At 32.7% G+C, this 24,896-nt stretch overlaps 1 protein-coding gene across 1 annotated transcript; it reads left to right on the forward strand.

Moving 5' to 3' along the window:
* Positions 1-2,579: 2,579 nt before the first annotated feature.
* LOC134695382 (fibronectin type III domain-containing protein 2-like) lies at positions 2,580-20,647 on the forward strand. The gene is made up of 8 exons (XM_063556612.1): positions 2,580-3,149; positions 12,736-12,848; positions 14,003-14,201; positions 15,938-16,219; positions 16,487-16,780; positions 17,640-17,834; positions 18,627-18,719; positions 19,121-20,647. The coding sequence occupies exons 1-8, from the start codon at positions 2,843-2,845 to the stop codon at positions 19,474-19,476; spliced, it is 1,839 nt and encodes a 612-aa protein (XP_063412682.1). The 5' UTR covers positions 2,580-2,842; the 3' UTR covers positions 19,477-20,647.
* Positions 20,648-24,896: the final 4,249 nt, after the last annotated feature.

Below are 24,896 nucleotides of genomic sequence, written 5' to 3' on the forward strand. Positions count from 1 at the left end.
TTTTTGACGTTATACAATTTTAATAACAACGATTAACCTTTCAAATACAGCTAGTGACCCCACAAATCTGACCATCGTTGGACACACAGTTTCTAGTCTAAGTTGTGTATTTGGATGATTTTGTTATGACGTTATACAATTTTAATAACAATGATTAACCTTTCAACCACAGTGCCCCCAAAAATATGACCATCGTTGGACATAAAGTTCTTGTCTATGTTTGTGTATTGGGATGATTTTGTTATGGCGTTATACACTTTATATAATAATGATTAACCCTTTCAACCAAATTACGTGACCTCACAAATATGACCATCGTAGGACATAAAGTTTGGACTTTCTAATGTACTTTTAATAATCTCAAGGGGATTATTTTATTATTGCGTTACACAATTTAAAAAATAATGATAAATCTTTGAAATACAGTGCGTATCTTCTTCAAAATGATATGACTATCGTATGAAATAAAGTTTCTAATCTTCGTTTGAGTATTGGAATGAGTATTTATGGTGTTATACAATTTTAATAATAATAATTAACCTCCCTTGTGTACTGGGATGATTTTGTTATGGTGTGATTCAATTCATATAATAATAATTAACCTTTCAACCACAATGCCCCCACAAATCTGACCATCGAAGAACATAAAGTTTCTAGTCTACGTTTGTGTATTGGGATGGTTTATTATGGCGTTATACAATTAGATAATAATGATTTTACAATCTTTCAAATACAGTGACCTCACAAATCTGACCATCGTAGGACATTTTGTACATAAAGTTTTTAGTCAGTGTGTTTGTATTGGGGAAGAGTTTATTATGGTTTAGTGTACAATCTTGACAATGTAATCATTATTAAACTTGAGTGACCTCACAAATCTGACCTTTACCGGACATTTTAATATAAAATATGACGCAATGGTCAAGTTTGTGATGTCAAGTGACCCATACGATGCTATATTTATACCCGTGACTGACGTGTGTTACGATTTATTATTATTGTACTAATAAACTTACATATCACAGGGGAACAAATGTACATTCTTATGTGACAGGGACTGTTTAATAAGATTATTAAGGTGGTACCTACAAATACAGGGAGATAACTCTGTAAAATCAGCTAAACGTTTTGAACACGTGGTGTTGTTAAGGGAATATTAAGCTTCTCAATGATCAAAATAAGTGTTCGTCAAACTGCTATATAACCTAGTATTTTTCCTGATAAAACGGTTGGTTCAAATTTTTGGAATTTTTTATATTTTTGTCACAGGGTCAAAGTAAATACTTTGTTCAAATTTTAAGAAAACTAAACCACCCAAATTATGTTAGTTAAAGTGTTGGGTACCACCTTAACTTACTTTAAGAAGTTCGTCACATTTAGGTTTCAGAAAGTGTAGTTACTCGGTTAAATGATAGAACTTGACAATTGTTTATTTAGTTCTTAAATTATTTAGATTTCTAAAAGAATTTGTTTTCTTGTGGAGAGTGGTTTCATTGGCAATCATACCGCATCTTCTTTTTTATAATAACTAGGTTAAATGATAGAATGTTGACCATCGCATATTTAGTTCTTATATCCTTAAAACACTTCATCAATGTCAGGCGTCTGAAGCGCTTTTTTGAATTAACCTTCATTAAGAAGTCTCAAAATCGAATATTTCGGAAAGATAAGGTCAAGGATCAAAATCGAATCTTTCGGAAATCAAAGGACCTTGGCTCAAAATCGAATCATTCGGAAAGCTAAGGACCTTGGCTCAAAATCAAATCTCTCGGAAAGCTAAGGACCTTAGCCTTCCGAAAGATTCGATTTTGAGCCGGTGTCCTGAGCTTTCCGAAAGATTCGATTTTGAAGTTAGCTTTCCGAAAAATTTGATTTTGAGCCAAGGTCCTTAGCTTTCCGAAAGATTCGATTTTGAGCCAGTTCTCTTATGATGTAGAATAACCCAAAACAATTGATGAGTTATATCCCCCATATTTGTATACTGATGTTTTTTTAATATTGTTCTTTTGATTTTATTATTGCATCATTGGATTTGTGATATTTGTCTAAAAAATTGAAGCACACTTCAATAGAATTTCTTTTCAGTTTTTTATTTATCCGTGAGTTACGCATAAAAGCCGCTTTATTCCAGTGAGCGTTACGACTCTGCCTCATTATTTTCAATTGAAAGGCTAGAACCCATGTGTGGTTTTGTGATGTTTGTTTCTCTTTGGTCGGATTGTCGTCTCTTTGATACATTCCCTTTTTACCCTGCGGGTCTCAATTATGACTTTTGTTTCTCGTACGTACTATGAACAACAAAATTAGGTAAAAGATATTTCCGTTCCATATTTAACCTGTAGAGCTTATATATTTTGTGTTTCTCTTATCAAGGTTTCAAAAATACATTGTACCCAATCGTCCATTAAAATAAAAAAAGAAACTGCGCATTTCATTTTAAGATTTGCATAAATTCATCAACTTCCGGTTAACAAGTTTTAATACGCCACTAATATAACCCATAAATTAAAACGTTTTCGCGTAACAGAGGGGGAAACCATATGCATGTCTTTTTACCTACTATTATTATGTTGTTTGACAGGAGACAATGTAAGATGTTTCGCCTGAGGTCGACACTCACCTTGCATACTAATGAGTCCGTATAACACGTCAAAAGGCTAATAAATATAACTTGTCTCAGCCAGCAACCATTAGAAGGAAACGTCCACTTGGGTAAAGACACATACGGTGTAATATCAGGGATAGATACATAGATAATATTTTCGTCTTGGATTTTAGCTCTTTACATATGAAGCAGTAGGGGAAAAACATATTTATTTAGAAAAACAAAAAAACATTCAAAATGTTTTCGTTCGGTATAGTTTTACTGACTTTAGTGTCTTTTACAAATGCACAATGGCGACAAGACATGTTTACATCGGCAGAAAACCAATTAAGAAGTATTGTGCAAAATGGTCAGACATTGTTAGACTTTATTTATCAAGAGCGACAAAAGCATGGCGGAGGAAACATGACGGGTGGATCATTAATGAGCCACAACGTCGCTTATTCTTCGTTTATAAATGACGTTGAAACACGTCTCGCCGATATGGAACAGGCGACGCAAGAATTAGTCCGAATTATGAGAACGTGCCCTGATGCACCGTTGGGTAAGCTTTATTTATATTAATTGTCCCGTATTTGTTCTATTCTTGCCCCTACAATTAAGAGATAACTGTATTGTGTTTGGAGCTCTGCGGACGTCTATCAGTAGTTTTAATGTCGCAAATTTATGTTTATTTTCTTGTGCAGTAAATCCTATTTGTATTTCAGCATTTAAAATTATTTATAAGATACCGGTATTCGTAGGGTAAGATTCTAATTTTTTAACCCGCCATATTTTTTAATTTGTAATTGTTTAAAAACTTTAAACATCTACATCAACCTTAAAATTGTTCAGTGCAATATTTCGCAAGAACCTAAATAAATATAAAGATCTATTTGTGTCTATATTAGTCACGGATGTGATACATAACTGTCTCCCAATGACGTTCTATGTTTATTTTAAATGCTGAAGCAAAAGCATTAAGTAAATATCGTTTATTATGCGTTATGGGTATTTTCTCCAAACATGATGTTGTGTTACCTATACCTATTATATTAGCCATGATTTGCAACGATGACATTCATATTTGCCCTAATAAACAAAAAATCTTTCATACGGTTTATGAGGGTCTGGATTTGGGGGGTGGGGGGTGGGGGGGGGGGGGGTGTTTGTTATTCTGTAAACTTTTAATTTTCACCCCTTTTTTCTCTAATCTTCAAAATTTTAACCCCTTTTTTCTCTTATCTTTATTTTTTTGCCCGTTATTCTCTAATCTTCATTTTTAAGGGCATTATTCTTTAATCATTTAACCCCATCCAAACCCTCGTATATCTCCAATATTTCTCAAACTCATTTTGATTATTGTATAAATTTTGCAGCCCACTAGATTCTAGATTAACCTTGCATACAGTTGACCTCTATGAACTTGTATGTCTTGTCAGATAACTACAATAAACCAGGTACCAGTTACGTCCAGTTCAAGCAACTTAGAAAAAGAAGTTTTTATCATAGTACTTGATATAATATTGCCGGTTTCTTTATTTTCATTCGATATTTTCAGAACTTAATTTGGTTTACTTTGGGTTTTCCCCCGTCATTTTCTTCTCATTTAAATTCAGGATTTTTTGTTCTTTCAATATGAAGCTTGCTTAATTGTACACAAGTAAAACTGTCAAAACTTATTTTGAACTTGAAATTGTTTTGTTCTGTAAGGTTCTGTAAGATTGAAAATAAGGTAGAGCAATTTAAGGTTCCGGTGAAGAAGTGAATTGAAAATGAGAAGAGTTCAGAGGTCAAGGAGATTAAAAGATAGTTTTGTAAATACCATGAAAAGTGAGGACTAAAAACATCATGTCTCTTCTCGTTTAAACTCCACAAAATAGGTATTCTTAATGTTTTCACATGTGCCCTTGTATCCCCAATCTCTGACCTTTGCACTTTGTTCGTCTTTAATGTACATACCATATCTGACACGTGCACGTGTCTTAATAATTTTTTTAGTGACATAACATCAAGTATTGTTTATGTCAACTATATGGGTTGTCATATTGATTTATTGTCATGTGATTAATTGCCTGGTGTCAATCTTCATAAATATTCAGTTATATATCATATATATATATATATATTATTGAACTGCTTGAAACAAAAAAAGAGGGGACAGAATGTAAATCATCCAAATTTTTGAACGTGGTATGTATTTGGATCGATTGTTTGACACTAGCAATATACTTTATTTTAACATTTGCTGTTGTGCTATTTTTGGCAAACATTGTGAAACTTCCAATCAAGGTCATAAGTCATCGCGCAATGTGAAGGCCATCAGTTCTTAATCAGATCCATCAGTGCTATGTCAGGGTTATCAGTGCTTCGTAAGGGTTATTAGTGCTTAGTCATGACTAGCAAGAACAAGTCAAGGCTATTAGGCCTTATTCGTGGTCACCATTCCTACGACAGCTTCATCAAAGCTTAGTCATGCAACAAGTCAAGGCTATTATGCCTTATTCGTGGTCACCATTCCTACGACAGGTTCGTCAGTGCTTAGTCAGGGCATTAGACGCTTTGTCTGGGTCATCAGTCCCAAGTCAGGACCTTCAATCCCATGTTAGAAGATATGAGAAGATGTGGTAAGAGTGCCAGTGAGACATCAATTCATTCAGGTCACAATTTGTAAAAGCAAACCTATATATATTAATGTAAGGCCTTCAACACGGAGCATTGGCTCACACCGAACAGCAAACCTTAAAAGGCCTAAAAAAAGACTAGAGTAAACCATTCAAACAGTAAAACCAACGGCCCATTATATTTAAAATGTGAGAAACGAGAAACACTTGTAAACCACATTAACAAACGACAGTCAATGAGGAATTGAGGCATTATTGCCAATGAGACAGCAACCACCAGAGTTTGAGGATAAACATGTAAACAACCTCAGGTCATCGAATTGACTCAATCTTACAGTAGGGTATAAAAGGCATCGGTGTGACAAAATTGTGAAACAGTTCACAAGATTATTGTAGCAATTAACGAAAAAACATAAGATTAAATAGCATCCAACCCAACAATAACAATCACTGGTTAGCAAGCTCCTGACTTTGAAAAGTTATTTTAAATTTGTTGCGGATTTACATATGCTGTAAAGGTTCCATCTTTCCTGAAACTCGGACAGTTGTGGAGCAGAATAAGAACAAACTACCAAAATCAGTAGGACATTTTTCTAACAACAAACAATGATCTGACAGCCAAAAAAAATGATTGTTCTTGTAGTCACTGCAGTTGTCAGTATAACGGATAACAAATTCATGTTATAAAAGCACTTAATTTGAAGAGGTTTGATATAAGACAATGATTACATGCCATGCATGTTTCATAAGAATCCGTACTTTTGATTGGCTGCTAGCAATCGCGATGCATTCCAATATTTAATATTATTTCCCCATATAATTTGACATTCCTTATAAAGACAACTTCAAAACAACGCTAAATATAATTAACGAACATATTGATTTAAATCATAAGTTCATGGTGGTGGCTTAAACATGTAAGCAATGTGATTATAGGAATTGAATGCTTCTCCTTATAACTTTAAAGAATTGTTAAAGCGTGGTTCTTGCACATTTTAAGTATTGACCGCGTCTGTGCTCCGTATAAAAAGTGGTTCGTTCAACGCTTTTGAACTTCAAAAATTTTACAAAACGAAGCATCCAATTCTCATAATTACATTTTTTGGCTACAAGTCAACCAAAAAATTTAATTCTTGAAATTTAGGGAGATGAGCAGGTCTGGGCAGCTCACAAATAATTATTTTTGCTAGTTTAAGCATTACTGATAATCGAATAAATAGGCAGTTCGAATAACTTTAAGAAAAAACATCAAAAAGATATAGTGAAATCTATTTAAATCGAACCTCTTCGGAACTTTTAAAAGATTTTGATCGATTTTGGCCGATGTTATGTTTTATCAGGTTTACAACTCATACAATTTAATATCAAATCTTCGGTTAATACAGGTTTTCGGTTATTACAGGACTTGTGTTAAGCCAGGTTTCACTGTATGTTATTTCAATTTCATAAAGTATAAATAGACATTCATGTCATTTAGTCACATCCATCTTATTCTCGTGTGTGACCCGCTCAAAGAAAATGTGAGACATTTAAATCTATCTATTGTCGTTATCATTAATAATTAATTTATAATTAGTCACAAGTAAAGGTAGCATTAGACATAATCGTGGAATTGACAACAGAAAGAACATGATTTAACGTAGATTTTTTTAACATTTGACTCAGAGGCATAAACATTATACTTAAATATTGTTAAAAAATGTCGTCACGAAGTTGATATATGATGCATGTACCTGTCTCTCGAATGAAAGCGTGTTTATATTAAACAGTTAAAGTGTTTTATTAACAGACGTATTGTTAAGAATTAAAACATTATTGTCACTTTTTTTGTCAAATGTTTTTTTTAAATAACTGTGAAATATAATAGTAGTTCATTTATTAGGCAAACAATGCAGAATTGTACATAATATGAAATATTTAAAGTAAAAAAAAAAATGTTTTGATAACAGAAATATTGTTAAGTATGTTCCTATTACTGTCACATTTCTGAGAAGAAAAAAATACAGGTTAAAGTTTGTGAGAAATACAGTTAATCAGGCATTCAATGTAGAAGTATATATAAATGTATAATAAATGATGTTAAAGAAAAAGAAATAGTAACTGCAGATTCTTAAATTATAACAGCAATTGTGGAAAAATTAAAAAATATTAAAGCAGCATTTTAAATTACAATAGCTAGAAATTGTAGAAAACGTTTTCGTGTTTCCAGCAAATATTATTCAACATTACAGTTTTTTTTTAATTTAAACGACCAAATACGATATCCCTGTATAATAACAATATTATGACAATTATACATTTATTGCACACAATTAGTACATAAACAGAGTAGAGGATCTGGTGGGATTGACAGAATAGAGAAAAATGGGCATAACAAAAAGGGGACCCAAAAGGATAGAGAATGATTGGCATAAAAAGGGGACCCAAAAGGATAGAGAATGATGGGCATAAAACAAGAGGATCCAAAAGGATAGAGAATAATGGGGTCTTAATGTATAAGGAATATAGCATAATGGGTTCCAAAAAATGGAGAATAGAAAAGCAAAAATATAGAAAATATCAAAGCATTCAATTTAATTGTTTATTAAAAATATTAACATACACAAAGGAAGCCCCAATCGCGACCCTCATAGTACATATACATATTTCTATTTGTGCATGAAATATCCCATATCTGTTCTTAATGATATAATTAACGCAAATGACAAAATACATTTTGACAATTATGGGGTCTTTATTTATCTTTGATCTATACGGTGTACCGGTGATTTAGGGCAATTATTATCGTACTAGAGTGCCACATGATTTAGGGTAATTATATCGTACTATATAGTGCCATGTGAAGGAAACAACTTTTCTTTGACATTAAAGTGTACCTGGTGCAAGTTTTATGTACGCTTTGTTATTCTACTGCTTATTAAAAGAGATGAGAAAGGGGAGATAATTAGCGTGTGGGATATAGGGATAAACCAGCGAGGAAAAAGGGGGGGGGGTAAATGCATTTGGGTAGTTTTAACAAAGGAGGAAAAACTATAAACGGATGGATTTGATCACTTTTGAGCAAAGAGTTTCTCTAAAAATCAATAATATGCTAGGGGTGGGGAGACAAGAGAGGGTGGGAAAAGCAGAGAAGGGCGGAAGTTTTGACAATTGTTTTGATCATTTGTTACATATGCAGTTCAAGTGATCTTCTCCACAAACACTATGTGTGTCCTTATTGCAAAACGCATAAATTAGATTCGTACATGTGTTAAGCTAAGCTGACATTTTTTCTTGTAGAATGACTTAACTGTGCATCAAGCATTTATGGTTGTTTTTTTGTAATTATATATATATAATGAAGGTAAACAGATATGTTTTTACATGGTTGTTTTGTATTTCATGATCATAAACTCTGGTATGTAGGATTGGACTGATGTCATAGTATTATCTTACTGTTTGTATAGGTAGTGTCTGATAATGATAACGGATTATACATGTACAGAGAATTTATGGCCAGTCCCGTTTGTTTTCTATGTAAAATGGTGCACACGACTTGTTTGTTTTCTACGTTTGTTTTCTACGTAAAATGCTGTACAAGACTTGTTTGTTTTCTACTTAAAATGCTGTACAAGACCTGTTTGTTTTCCACGTAAAATGCTGTACAAGACTTGTTTGTTGTCTACGTAAAATGCTGTACAAGACTTGTTTGTTGTCTACGTAAAATGCTGTACAAGACTTGTTTGTTTTTCCATCGATTTCCTTTTTTTTTTTTTTTTGCAACGGTATTGTCAGTTTTTCCTCGACTCTTTTTAGTATTTTCTCATTTTAATTATGGTATGCAAAATTTATTGATGGATGTACTATTCAAATGTTGTCAGATCTTTTCCTTTCTTTGTAAAATCTAACATTTTTATATCTTTATACAACTTAGTCTACTTATAAAATCCTGCACTGTTTGTATTAAAATGCCTTTCTTGGAGTGTAGCCATAAATAATAGCAGTGCATTGTATCATAAGAAAATGAACTTACAGTGAAATAGATTGAACGGATTTTGCTTCGTTCAGTTCGAGTCTGTGCCAAAACATACGTACGGTTGACTTAAAGTGTCACCAAGCTATAATGTACAAAACAATTAATAACAACTAAATGTATATATAACATAGAAATTAAGTGCTACAATGTAAATGAATTCCTAGCTGAACAGCTGTACAATTTGAATAATACGATGAAAATCTCACTTTATAAATTGCATGCATTTAACACTGAAATCAAAGAATTCGAATGTCAAGATTGTTTGAGTAGAAGTATATGACCAAAAAAGGGAAGTAAAAAAAATTAGTCATTCGTACAGAATCTCGGTTTCGACCGGTTAACTACCGTTCCATACCCACTTTGCACAGTATACAAGAAGTAACAAGATAATTTCTCATACTTTGTTATAATTTCATATCTGTCATTTTCTAAACAAACACACATTATTTTAATTGACTTATTTATAATGTTAGTAATAAGGTCGTGTCAATTTGATCATAACTTCATTTTTCATATTGACGTCATGGTTTCACCACGTGCGGTTTTCCTTTAAGCCATTCATCAAACTAAATAGAACATTAATCTAACAAACAATCTCATTGGCTATAATACCACATCTATTTATTATTATTTATGTCAGAGTTTTTCCTATATAGTGACCTTTAAAGGTTTTGCCAAATAACGAGCATTGACCACTGGTCACACAACGAATGGGGTATGCAGAAAATGATTACGTTTTCGGTACATTCTGACCCCTTGTTTCAGTAGGAATAAACTAAGGTTATGCTATTAAACTTCTCACAAACACTCAGGACAACAATTTTGTGCACAAGAAATCTCACCAGGATCGCTCGAATAAAAAAAAAAGACCAAACAAAGTACGAAATTGAAAAACTGAAGGTTCAAATATTGCAAATGAGACAGCTGGGGGCAATACCTTTTTAAGTTAACCTGTTATGGGCTTTTTAAGGTTATGTTAACTGTTATCTGATACTATTTTAAACTGTTAACTGTTTTCAACCCACTGTGTTAACTGTTATCAGCATTTTTTGCGTTTGTTGTGAACTGTTTTTGAAAAAATCGAACATGTTAACGGATCCCCTGTTTCCTCCCCCACAGCTATTAACTAAAAACAGTTCTATGTATAAACTTCAACAATGAGTTTGTATTTCCCAGATCAAATGTTTTAACTATTCTTCCATCCTATAATGTTTGGTTTACCTATCACTTTACAGGGACTCATTCTTGCCGGACTCTACTTCTGCTCTACTTTTAGTTTCGTTTTTTACATACAACGATAGACTTGATATTTTGACTAGAAAAGCTTTAACAAACAATATGTCGATAGTTTTTTTTAAGTGCTTTCAATACTTTTTCATGTTGTTTTTCGGGGGGAAATTACATTACATTTTTACTATCATATCCAATCTGATTAACGCTAACTTGCCATTGTAACTTAAGCATTCATACATGTATTGATATAACATGTCGCACTAAAAAAAATCAATTCCGGTTTCCATTTAAAAAGGCGCATACGCCAAGAAAGGATTAAAATTTATTGTTACATAAATTGGACTTTTTCCTTTGATGTTTTGGTGAAATAATTTGCTTATAGTGTGTTGAAGGAAAACCATGGTATATTATCTGTAATTTGATGTTGTACCATACTTTGCTAATTAAATATGCAATTCAACTAGAATCCAATGGAAAGAAGGTGGAGCTTAGCTATGGTACATATTGTATAGATCTAACGTAGAAATTGACGATGTGTCAGATGAGAACATGTTTAACTCTGCCACATTCTATAAATACGCATGTCCCAAGTCAAGACCATGTAATCCAGTGGGTGTCGTAACGTCATGATTTGGCCTCGGATAAATAATTATCTTATTTTCAATCATACCACAGCTTGTTTCTTTGTTTTCTCTATCAATGGCGTTTGAACTTCAATTTCAAAAGTTCAATCCTATTTAATTCTGTATAACCAAATTGTTTTGTTATAGATAGATATAAGAAGATGATGTGGTATGATTGAAAATGAGATAATTATTATAGGTCATAGTATGGTCTTCAACACGAAGCCTTAGCTCACACCTTACCGCCTGCTATAAAGGGCCCCCATAAATACTAGTGTAAAACCATGCAAACGGGGAAACCAAAGGTCTAATCCGTATAAAAAAAACGAAAAACGAAAAAAAAACATTGTAAGAACCACACGAAAACCGACAACTACTGAACATGAGATGTGCAAACAATTGCAGCGGGTTTAAACATTTTAATTGGTTCATAAGTACCAGCTATTAATTAATATAATACATGTTCAGTTTCAATAAACTATTCCAATGTTGTCAATACATGTGGTATATCAATCATTCTGATGGAGGTCATTCGAAGGTCAAATTGTCTTTCACCTTGATCTTTTCAAATTTTATGTAAAACCTGCCTATAGTTTAAATGAGCATGCTGTATGTGCTATAAACAATGTAAATATAAAGTTATATAGTCTTCACAAACACAAGGAATTGTTTTTATCCAACATGCGCATGGTCTTACTTGTGACACTCAGGAAGATGTCTTTATTAAATTATAGATTTGTTATGACTTTGTATGACTGTTTTTAAGGAAATGCCTGTACAAAGACAAAAATATGATAGTTGTTTTCCTTTCTTTAAATTTTGATGTGTTGGAACTTTTTAATTTTGACATTTGATAAGTGAAATTAATTTCACTTTTTCAATTCCTTCTGTTCATATCTAGACATCTGAAATTTTGATATCATATATATACACCTTCACACTTGAGTTTTGATATAAGGGTACACTTGAGGATTTATAGGGTGTATAAAACGCACATCCCTTGATTGGAAGCTAACAAAAAATTGTTTGCCTAGCAAATATATGTAAAGTTTTATGCAATTATAACCCCCTTTGAAAAATTCTGGAGTCGGATTCATAACAAAACTTACGACTGAGAATGATCGGAAGACATGAACAGACAGACAGACAGAATATTTTATTATAGTGTCACATACCAATACTGAACAATATCATACATAATAATATAAGTATAAAAATACAAATAAGAATTTAAATCGAAGTTAAAATATCGGTATCCAGCCATGACTGACTTATGAGACACTTTTGCTTTAAAACTTATTCTAACATTCATTTACAAATGAATAAATAAAACTTTTACATCACATTTAAAAAATCAAAAAAATCTGTTATACACAATATTTTCTGCGGTTAAACATAAAATATAAAGATTTTGCTAAATTTGAACAATTCAGCATACTTACGATTAATCTTAGTCGTAATTTTTTGTGTGTAATATTCCATAAAAAAACATCATTATAGTGGACACATGGTTACTATCTTTATTTTCTTTATTTTCATCATTATTTTGTCTTGCTTATTAAACACTTAAAAGTCAAGTTAAGTGTGTAATATGAAGGTGATATCAAAATAAATGTAATGACGTGATTTATAAAGTTATTTCTTTTATCATTACAGCGCCACCTCCACCAACGAACGTGATCGTAGAATCGACAACAGTCGACAATGTATCATCCATTGTCGTCAAGTGGGATCCACCATTTAACCCACCAGAAAATATGCAATATAAGGTAAGAGAACAGTAGCCATCTTGTTTTCACTCTATGCTCATTGCAATTATATTTGTAAAATTACGTTAATCCAGGAGGGTACAAAAGCAGGATGGATTTGAATTGCAAAACGAAAAAGACAGTTTAAGAACTGAAAAATAGAAACAAAACTTAAATAAAAAGTTTAAAATAAAAATAAAATATAGTCTGAATAAAATGAGACGTGGAAAGAAAATCAATGAAATAGACATATATGTGCATATGTAATAAGCAAACTAATTAAAATCTAAGACAATATAATTGCATAATAAGACTTCTATTGACGTCATTCGGTTCGAGGTCGTTGGCTTCAGTGTTCTGTTCAGCATTCAACACTCGTCGCATTGAAAGGTAATATTCCAAGTCCAGTTTACATTGACAGATGATTGAGGTTATATTTTTTTTGCAAATGTACAGTACTTTATAAAACTAGTAAAAGAAGAATAAAAAACATTTAAAATCCAATAAAATTAAGAACGGAAATGTGGAATGTGTCAAAGAGACAACACCACGATTAAAGAGCAGATAACAGCCGAAGGCCACCAATGGGTCTTCAATGCAGCGAGAAAATTACGTACCCGGAGGCGTGCTTAAGCTGTTCCCTTAAACAATGAACATTATCATAAGGAAACGAATCAAACGATTAAATCACTTACAAATCACTTACAAATCACTTACAAATCACTTGCAAATCAAACACATATACAAACGATTTTCCATACATAATTGATCATAGAATGACAGACTCAATGAAACAACCGGATTGCACTACTGGACGCTATGACAGAGTAAATAAATATAAATTATATAGATTTTAAAATTGAGAACGGAAATTGGGAATTTGTCAAAGAGACAACTACCCGACCAAAGAGCACGTCAATGGCCACCAATGGGTCTTAAACACAACGAGATAATCCTGAACCTGGAGGCGTGCTTCAGCTGGCCCTTAAAAATGTGAACTAGTTTGAAGTTAAAATGGAAGTCACAGTGACACTAAACTCCAAAACCTATTAACGAACAAAAACAAAACACACAAAAAAAACCCACACAAGACTGACTAATATTGATTTTGACCTTACCCGAGCTATCTTAATGATACTATATTACCATTGATATTTCTAATTCTGTATTATTAGGTGTATTTTGTACCAGTGGATATGAATGGTCTGCAAACAGCAGGAGAGGTGGTGTTCAGGATCTGTGATTCAACACAAACAATAGCATCTATCACAGACTTAACCCCAAGGTCAAGATACAGGATCAGAGTCGGAGCAGTAGCAGGTGCTGTGGCAGAAGGGGCTAGCATGCCACTTAATGTAAAAACTCCAGATATAAGTAAGATACTTTTTTTTTCGTAAGAATATAGAGATGTAGTATGACTCCCAATTAAACAACTATCGACTAGAGTCTAAATTTACGTGGATTGTAATAGGATTGCCAATGTGACAACTATAAAATATTGTGATAAGTAGCAACAATTGTAGTTCACGAAACTTTAAAATGCCAAAAAGGAAACTCCAGCTTTCAGTAAAGTTGCATACCTTTCAGTGTTAAAGTTCATTTAGAAAAAAAAGTCTAATATCAAACTGATTTTTATTTACATCTGAAATGGGTTTTATACACACAATCAAGATAAAGATTTAGGAAGAACATCGTAAAAGACAAGCGCAACTGACCGGTATTCTATAATTGCTTTTTTGACTTGCACCTGTTCAGTAATTTATGCATAAAAATGTGATAAAATAATAACAAATGTAAAGTTCTCGTAATGGACATGAATGACAATTTGTTGTTTAACCTTAGGTACACACAAGATTAACATTTACATATATACATGTAATTAACCTTAGGTACATACAAGATTAACATTTACATATATACATGTAATTACTTAAGTCCTTTGCATGCATATATGTAACAGTCATACATGTCATAATTATTATTACTGCAACATATCGGTCATTAAAGGGTTAACTACTAGTGCATGCACATTAGTTATAATATACGTCTTTTCCCTTGTGACGTATCTCGACATTTCGTCTATGGCGGAGATTTATTTTATTAGCAAGCATTCCGAATCTTCTTTCGCCATACAAAACGTAACAAATAAAACTGAATTGAACAATAAGAATTCAACTTAATCCTCGGGATTGTTCGGTCTTGTAAAAGAGGAACGAAAGATAACAGAGGGACAGTCAAACTCATAAATCGAAAATAAACTGACAACGCCATGTGGCTAAAAATGAAAGAAAACCAACAGACAAACAGACAGACAAACAATAAAACACATGACTCAGCATAGAAAACTAAAGAATAAGCAACACAAACCCCAACTAAAACAAGGAGTGATCTCAGGTGCTCCGGAAGGGTAAGCAGATCCTGCTGATCCTGGCTCTTTATTGACATCCGCCATGTTGTCTCGGGTAAAATCAGTCAACTAGGTAAACTTTGAACCAGCGTCATGCAATGTCGGATTATTAATTATCTTTTGTCTTACCGTAAGACATAACTAAATGCATAAACCGTCGGTTCATGTTAATTTCATTAATCATAAAACGTCACCGCATTTTGAAAGCTTCTTTAGAGTACAGTATAGATTAGAATTAACATATTTTTCTTCACAAAATAAGGGTTCAAGGGGGATATAGGATATAAACAATAATATATTTATGCAGCGCAATCTAGACAATCGATATTTAACTCAGTTCTACTACACCAGATGCACATTTGGATAATACATGTCTCATCTAAGTAAAACAAAGTATCCGTTTCCAAACAATGTCAGTACCGAAATACTAACTGGTATGGTAATATACTCAGAAATATCTGAGTATAGAAACAACATTTATGATATAAATTTCACTGTACAAGAATTTCAACAATACATGTCTCTTCAGTTATGTTAGAAGTAGAAACATTTGAAAGTCTAAAACCTAATACAAACGAGTAGTATGCATTTGATTTAAATATACCAGCGAAGTGTTTTGTCAGAAAACACTGTCAAACATCCAAACATACTATCCACACTTATCTGTATCCACACTTGTTTAAATATAATATATTTTTTTCAGTACCGTCAAGAGTACGTAACGTGATGGTAAAATCTTCAACAGCAAATACAATAACTTTAATGTGGAATCCTCCACCAATCATGGGAGATCTCATGTCCTACGAGATTTACTACGAGGAGAACCCTGTCAATAAGATACACATAACAGTGAAGCCCCCAAAGAACATGTACGTTATCAAAGATTTGACAGAGGGTACCAGTTACAAAATTGAAGTGTCTGCCAAGTCAGACAATGGTGAAGGAGAAAGAAGTATCCCTATTGAAGGATCAACACAGCGTTTTAGTAAGTATTGGATTGTAACATAGCTGTCAAACATATTTTTGGGTAATAATCATAACATTGTCTGCTTGCAGTATACACAGAACGCCCTTGTTACATTAACGTTCTCATTTTCAGTACCCTAATTATTTTAAAAAAAATAGTGAAATTAAGATTGTAAATATAGTACCGGTTTTATTTGTAAGTAATGTACAAACATGAATTTCTAGTCCAGAAAATAAATATTATTTTGACTCACAAATATATGAATGAAATTTTTTTGGCTTTCAGTTCCAGGAGCACCACAAGCATTCAAGGGCGATGCCATTAACAAAACAGCTGTTGTCGTAAGATGGGCACCTCCTCCCCCTAAACCTGGAGATGGTATAATCCGTGGTTACCTCATCAACTACACTGACGTTCGTTATACGGATGTTGCCGAGCACAGAGTTGGAGCGGATGTGTTCGAAACAGTTATTATTAATTTAACCCCAGCCCAAGTCTACTATTTCCGTGCTTTTGCATTTACACACAAATCAGTGGGAAGAGGAGGTCCAGTTATCGCACTTGAAACACTAGCAGATGGTATGTATAACTGGCGTTATGTTTGATCTCAAATTTTGTGTCAAGTAAAAAACTCAAAACCTACCTGCAAGCTAGAAGGGGAAAACCCAACTACGAATAAGTGTAGGATGTTGCACAAATTGTGCTTGAAAACTTCGTGACACAAACTTTTTATAATATTTTGGAAAATAAGCATTGCCATTCATGATATGAAATTTATGTTCGCAAAGTTTAAAAATAAACTCTATCTATTTCCATTGAGAACCATGCTATACTTTAATACAAATATAGGACTACGGTACAACATTTTCGTTACAAAACTTAATTTGTTAATAAAAACAAAATTTTGTTATCTTTTAGCCTGTAAAAAAATATTCAGGAAGGGGCCGTTACCCAAGAAAACACAGCTTTGGTGTTGCATACACAATCTATAAACTTAAAGATACATGTATTATTCCATGAATAAACATTACCTTATATATCACCTTGTGATGGTTAACCAGAAATTAGTCTTTGTGGTATAATATGTTTTTGTGTAATTGTTACTTGATTTGCATAATTAGGAATTCTGTATTATGATGATTGCTAAAATATAAAAAAGGAGGTGAGGCCAACGCGACAGCTATGTCATGTTCAAATTAAGTTGATGTGAGCTATTATTACAATCGAATCAAGGATGTACTGTATACAACAATTCACACACGTAAAAAAATCATAAACAAACAATTCCAATAAAAGATTACAAATTTATAATTGTGATTTTAATTTTCAAAATGAAAATATCAAAATTAGGGTAACTAAGCATCAAGTATGGGATAAATTTACTTAGTAGCCGCTTGTAATGGATACATATACTAGATGTCGTTTGTTATCATTTCAGTTCCATCACCACCTCGTCAACTCCAGATCATGACAATCAGAGAAGAACCACCAAAGATTGCACTTACTTGGTTACCTCCCCTTCATACATACGGAAATCTCAAAAACTATACATTAGTATGGGGTGTTCAAAATGGCGCGAATCGGACGGAGTATATCAGTAAAACAAGGCTGGAATGGAGTTCGGATTTCCTGGGTGAGTAGAAAGATGCATAATAATGCATGGTTGTGATGTAAACACAAATAAGTTAGAAGTAACAAAAGAGGGACGAAAGATACCAAAGGAACAATATATACGTATAATATAAAGTACAAAATGTGTAATTCATGTTATGAATAACCAAAACACAGAAAAAAACAGAAAAAGACAAAAAAGAAAACATTCATCAGACATATAACAGATCGAAGAGATAATGACAGCTCAATTGCAAAACGAAAGGCGACGAAAAGACAACAAAGTGAACAAAACACTACATAACAAAATAAAGACCGGGCAACACAAGTAACTAGTTATACAATTAAAGTCGTGCGCGTTTTAATGAATGTCTGGTAAGGGAGTGTATTATAACTTATGATATGGAAATCAATGTAGGAAACAATGTTGCACGATTTAAAATCTAAACATTGTTGTCCAAAGTTTAAATGAAAATAACTGCTTATAAACAATTTTTAAACAATAAATTAAAACGATTATAAAACAAACCCTCGTCAAACATACCAAGTTTATGATCTGCTACACCAGACACGTTGCGTCGGTGTATTACTCATCAACGTCACCTGCATCAGATCAATTAAAAAGTCAAATCGAAGCTGGAGTTGAATAGCAATAAACACAGAATATTCCGAACAGATATGCCAATACAACTAGGCAATTTTAACTATTTATAGGCTTGAAAATCTTTTATCGTTATGAATAATTTAACATTGTATAAATAGTAAACTTATAAAAAAAAACATACAAATAACATTTCATATAAACCCATTTCAGATGATGACACGACTCACGTGTTCAGACTTTCTGCTGTAAACAAAGTAGGATTAGGAGAAGCGGCCGTTACAACGTATATGACTCCTAAAAAAGGTATGTATTGAAACCCTATATTATCAACTTTTAAATGGTTGTTTCTACTAGATAGTTCTCACGAAAGTTGATGTATAAGTAAGTGATTCCAGGTATTCTATCCTTGTGTGTCAGTTATCTTTTAATTCTTTTAATTTGCTTGTCATTTCATTCTTAATTTGCCCCTGCTCTTTGTTTCATTGTGTATCTTGTATTTCGCTATTTTTTAGTTTTTATCTGAAATTGCATAATTTGGCACCATTCATGTTTTCATGTTTAAAAGTTAGAAGGTCAACGAGCCTCGAATTTCTCCAATAATTTTAATATTTATGACATTGATGTAATATTGTACTTGTTGATAGTTAATATGAACTTGAAATCTCAAAATGTAATATACATTTATATTAATTATTTATTTCCAGTTCCAATTATTCCACCAAATGTTAAAGTGGCACGTTTACAACTGCAATCAAATGGTTCAACAATATTAAATGTCACGTGGTCAAGTCCGCCAGTTTCCGTCGACGGATTCCGTATTCTATTCCGGAAGTTCCAGCTTGTGTACAGTGGACGATGGGAACTTGTTGAAATATTCGACCCAGAAGCACGTAATGTAGAAATCCCATTGGTTGAACCAGACTATCCATATATAGTTGTTGTCCGAGGAATACCAAAAGGACAAATTATGAACATGTATAATACGCATCAGAACCACAATATGAACCAAAACCATAATATGAACCCTGGTATGCATGGTATGGGTCCTCCGCCGCTTTAGTTGAAGAAAGTTCCGCTTGTTTTTTTAACAAAACGAATTTTACAATAAAAGTATTATTGTGACGAACATTGATATTGGGTGCAGCATTGGAGACATGCAAAATAATTAGTATGCATTGTGGATTAACAATATTGACCTGTGAGTCAATAGCACATTCAAAAGTATCCAGTAAAAAACCTCTTTAGTATCACTGTTTCAAAGTTGAAACATTAGTTTTAGGAAAATTACCGTTATTTCCCGTTATCTTTAAATTCTTCAATGCAATTGTTATAAGAGGGTATGCATAGGGTTGACGAAATGAGCATAATGGGTAAAACTAATAAACAATAGAACAAAATGGACCCTTTCTCCCTTCAGACCCTTCGACAGCATATACACAAGAATTATGTTATGACGTAACTGCTTTCCCCCGTAAAAATATAATTAAGTTTAAAGGTTAATTTATTATTTATTGTTTGGGACATTTGTATGCGAGAGATGACATCTGACAGCCGCTCATTTATGACAAGTATATACATAAAAGAACCAGTCAAAAATAATAAGATATCCACATTAATTATTTCATTTCGTATATGAAAGTATTTATTTGATCTACGCTTGAGCAAATGTATGTATAAACTGTATGTATACATTGGTGCACATTGTATAAAACTGCCGTTCAACACTTTGGTCAAAGTCAATAAAAATAATTGATAGAAAACGCTGTTCAAGTTATTGCGTTCTTACAATGATCTCTCTACTTATTTACATTTATGCAGGTCTATAAAAAAAGTAAATGATCACACATAAAAAATATTATCAAAAACGATTGACAATTCGCCGTTTCAGAATCTAATTCATCCTGGGTAATATTTTCAAAACTGTACACTGAAACGACCTGATTGGTTAAAAATGTCATAAACAATGGAAATTTAATGACATGACGTTATTTTCGTTCTGGGGTACTAACAATGAAATTACCCATGATGCTTTTGATTCTGAAACGGCCAGTAGCATTAAGTCATTAAATTTATCATGTAGATCAATTATAAACTTCGCTAAGAGCAGAATGACTGTTGCGGTTTTATTTTATTTTGATATATGATACACCAAATATGTAGTGTCTGGAACGGAACACTGTCTACCCTCATTTTTTATATACTGTACAAATAAAGATATTTTTTCATGTCAATCATTGTTGTATCGCTCTTCATTATTTGACTAGATATGAATACAGCACAGGTTTACTGATTGAAATCGTCTAAATTTTGTACATGTTCCAAAAGAATAAATACTGAGGCTATTTACACTTTTCGCTGTTGGTTGCTGAATTTATTGTTTTTTGTATGTCTGTTGTTTATCTGGTCAGTTTTGTAGAAAATTTTTGTTTTGTTAACTAATATATGTTGTGTTTCAATGTTTACATAATATACAATGTGTTCTTTTTTATTTGTTGATAATAGATGTTGACGCCAGAACTTTGATAGTTTCTGTTTGAACAAGTCCATCTAATTTAGCTAAAACCGGAGCGTTGTAGAACTTAACATTTTGAATGAACACGTGTTGTTGAGCACTAAATTATAACCTCTATAATTCAAGGTTATTTGTATGTTTGTCTGTTTATCTGTTAATTTTTTAGCCATAGCGTTGTCAGTTTATTTTCGATGTAATAGTTTGACTGTCCCTCTGGTATCTTTTGCTTCTCTTTTAGTGTTTGTTTCTGTCCCCGAAAAATATATCCCACATCTTTTAAAAATCTCTGGTCCATCTTTACAATAGTACATGTAATTGTAGTCAATTGAATCGACCTTTAGCCCTAACTTTAATTTTAGGAGATTTGCATTTATAAGTTATGTACGCATATAATTTTTTTTTCCGTTTTGTCCACTAAGCGAGGAAACCATTTCGTTGAGTAAATCCAAAGCAACGGGTCTCCCTCCGTTTTTGGTGCATTAATATTTCTCAAGGTTTTCCTTTGGTTTTAAATACGTGATTGAAGAAAAGAGTGTAAAAAAAAATCCGAACTCAAAGGCAAATTAAAAAAAGTGGTAGCCCAGCAACAGAACAAGTGAAAAACAACTGTCATATTTCTGACGTCACGTGGTACATGCATTTTCTGAATTAAGGGATTTTAACGACGGTTAACATGGTAAACTATTATATCGTTATATTTAATTGCTGAATCTCAAATAATCATATTTTTGTACTCAATATGATTTGAATGTGTTGAGTGCCACTCGATTACAATCCTTGCACTTCTTTCACTGCAGGGATTTTTGATAAACATTGACTTGCTTTATGATTCTTTGCACGGTTACTGTTTCGATGGGTGACAAACGTACAGCAAGATTGTCTACCAAAAGGAAAACTAAAGCATTATCTTGTTGGAAAATACATTAAATAGTAAACAGTCGTATTTTGGTGTTTCGTTTTGATAAGAGACCCTTCTTTAGTTTTGAGATTTCCTCGGAATTCAGTATTTTAGCGATCTTACTTTTAATTGTTACATTTTAGTTAGTTTACAATCAATCAAACAGTGTTTAATGTATTATTCATTGTATAAAAATCTATGGCCAAAAGGAAAAAGTATGAACGATAAGGAAAAAAACCAGTTCACAATAGTTATCAAAGGTACCAGGATTATAATTTAGTACGCCAGACGCGCGTTTCGTCTAGATAAGACTCATCAGTGACGCTCATATCAAAATATTTATAAAGCCAAACAAATAAAAAGTTGAAGAGCATTGAGGATCCAAAAGTCCAAAAAGTTGTGCCAAATACGGCTAAGGTAATCTATGCCTGGGATAAGAAAATCCTTAGGTTTTTGGTAAATTCAAAGTTTTGTAGTAAACAGGAAATTTATAAAATGACCACATTAATGATATTCATGTCAACACCGAAGTGTTGACTACTGGGCTGGTGATACCCTGGGGGACGAAACGGCCACCAGCAGTGGCATCGACCCAGTGGTGTAATAGTTATCAAAGGTACCAGGATTATAATTTAGTACGCCAGACGCACAAAATATTTAATACACACAATAGAGATTCATTACAGGATCAGCTTTCGTCGTTGATGATCATTTAATGCATCATAACACAAGGTGTCAAATATATTTTTTTTTAAGACAGACACATATGAATAAACTTATCATAGATACCAGGTTAAAATTTGTATTTACGCCAGACGCGCATTAAGTATACGAACGACGTATCAGTGACACTCGAATCCAAAAAAGTTTAAAAGGCCAAATAAAGTACGAAGTTGAACAGCATTGAGGACCAAAATTCCTAAACGTTTTGCCAAATACAGCTAGGGTTATCTATTCCTGATGTATATAAACATATAGATCGTGTTAACACAATATAAGTCATCACTCATCACAAATAAAAGGAAAACTAATTAAAATCAATTTAAACATTAAAAAACATCAAATTACATTGGATATATACAAATATACTAATTTCTTTGAAAAATTTCACAATAGTAATGCTTGTATAGTTGGATCATAAATCATACAAATTACTTCTGTTGAAACATTTCTTCACGAATATATTTATGAAATGTATACATTACCAACACATCATGATTGATTGCATATTTTCAATAACATTGGATATAACAAGGACGTTCATAGCACATGATTAATTCCTAGGTTATTAAAAGTATGTCGCATACATCATCTGGGGAAACGGCAATGTTTCTCGATAATCAACATCAAGATAAATTTTCAGATATTGAAATTTTGTCATGTTCCTGTGTTTTGAGTATTTTTATAAATGTATGCAGGTTTCCACTTATTTATAAAAAAATATATATTAATAGGATCTTCCCGCTGCAGTTCATCTCCGGTGCTAAATGGACTTGTTCGTCTTTTTCAGTTTTTCTTCGAGTCTAAATGTCCAGTTTTCCTATATTCTAATTTGAAGACGCCGAACTATGTCCATATCAAGGAAAAAAGCATTATATAAAGTATACCTTAGTTTTGGTAGTAGCTTTAATCTCAAGTTTACTGTGGTAAATGAGATGTATACACTCACTTCAATGTAAGATGTTAAGTGACAGGGCAACATAGATACATTTAAAAGCAACAGTAGTTTACCGCTGTTCAAAAGTCATAATTTGATTGAGAGAAAGTAAAGTCGGATAACAAACCAAAACTCGTAGAAACAAACAATCTATAATAGGAAAACAACGGAACAATAGAAACGATGAAGTACAACAAAAACAACACTAATGCAACATACATAGCACTGAATAACTTGATAGCAAATTCTGTACTCTTGACTTTGGACCGTGCATTTTAAGAAATAATAATGTGTCCATAGTACACGGATGTCCCACTCGCACTGTCATGTTTAGTGGACCGTGAAATTAAAGTAAATACTCTTATGTGGCAGTGAAATTGGAAAGAGCATAACATAGGGAACATGTGTACAAAGTTTCAAGTTGATTAGACTCCAACTTCATCGTAAACTACCTTTACTTAAACTTTAACCTGAAGCTGGACAGCCGGACGAACGAACAAACGGACGCACATATCAGAATACATAATGTCTCTCTACTAGGTTGGGCATACGAATGGTGGATTGAACTTGATTTTATGGTAAGCAAAACCTCCTGCGTATATGGCAATGTTAATTAGTGAAATAAAAGAATTTTGGGTTGTTTGTGTCTGCGTGTTATTTATGTTCAAAATAAATCGGACAATCTGTTGAGGTATCTATCCGTTAAACTCATCAACTATGCTTCCATCCACCATCTACTATTTTAATATAGGTTTTTCATGCGTATTGTACACGACAAGAACAAAACCAAAGTGTCAACATTGTCATATATAAGTAATTGCATTTTACTTATTTAATTATTTGTGTGTATGTATATACAAACTGACAAGTGTAACATGAAATCTGTGACAACGTGTGCTGTACAATAAATATTGTCTAGTGTTTTTTTTTGTCCGATGAAACCTGACGTTTTATATTTATTACAGCAGTCATTATGTGAATCATATTAGATTCCATGATCGGAAATCATTGCATGATGGTGCATGAAGTGGTACGCGTAAAAAACGAGCTACTAGTAACATAAAAAAGGAGTCTGTCTAGGTAAATGTCAGTAATAAGGAAATATAAACCAATTGAACTGGGTGTCAACACACGCTCGTCTGGTGTATAAACTTCTTATCTTGGTATCTTGTGATTAGGTAATGTGTATACAAGTAATTACAATGCACAGTTATTAAGGGTGTATCTTCTTCCAGTAAAGTTGACCTTTGAAGGTTTTTATAAAATACCAGTAATTACAATGCACAGTTATTAAGGTAGTATCTTCTTCCAGCAAAGATTAAATCGTAAATTTTTTTTTTTTAAATCTATTCTTTAATGCATTGTTTTCCACATAAAGATAAGACCATGTGCCTACAGAATACAAATTTCAAA

Source organism: Mytilus trossulus, chromosome 13 (genome assembly GCF_036588685.1).
Source record: "Mytilus trossulus isolate FHL-02 chromosome 13, PNRI_Mtr1.1.1.hap1, whole genome shotgun sequence".
Taxonomy (NCBI): domain Eukaryota; kingdom Metazoa; phylum Mollusca; class Bivalvia; order Mytilida; family Mytilidae; genus Mytilus; species Mytilus trossulus.

Excerpts from the sequence above, each read along its gene's own strand:
- LOC134695382 (XM_063556612.1), top strand. The coding sequence starts at position 2,843 with ATGTTTTCGTTCGGTATAGTTTTACTGACTTTAGTGTCTTTTACAAAT. Across the intron at positions 3,150-12,735 it reads GTGCCCTGATGCACCGTTGG|CGCCACCTCCACCAACGAAC; the intron begins GTAAGCTTTATT and ends TTATCATTACAG. Across the intron at positions 17,835-18,626 it reads ATGGAGTTCGGATTTCCTGG|ATGATGACACGACTCACGTG; the intron begins GTGAGTAGAAAG and ends AACCCATTTCAG.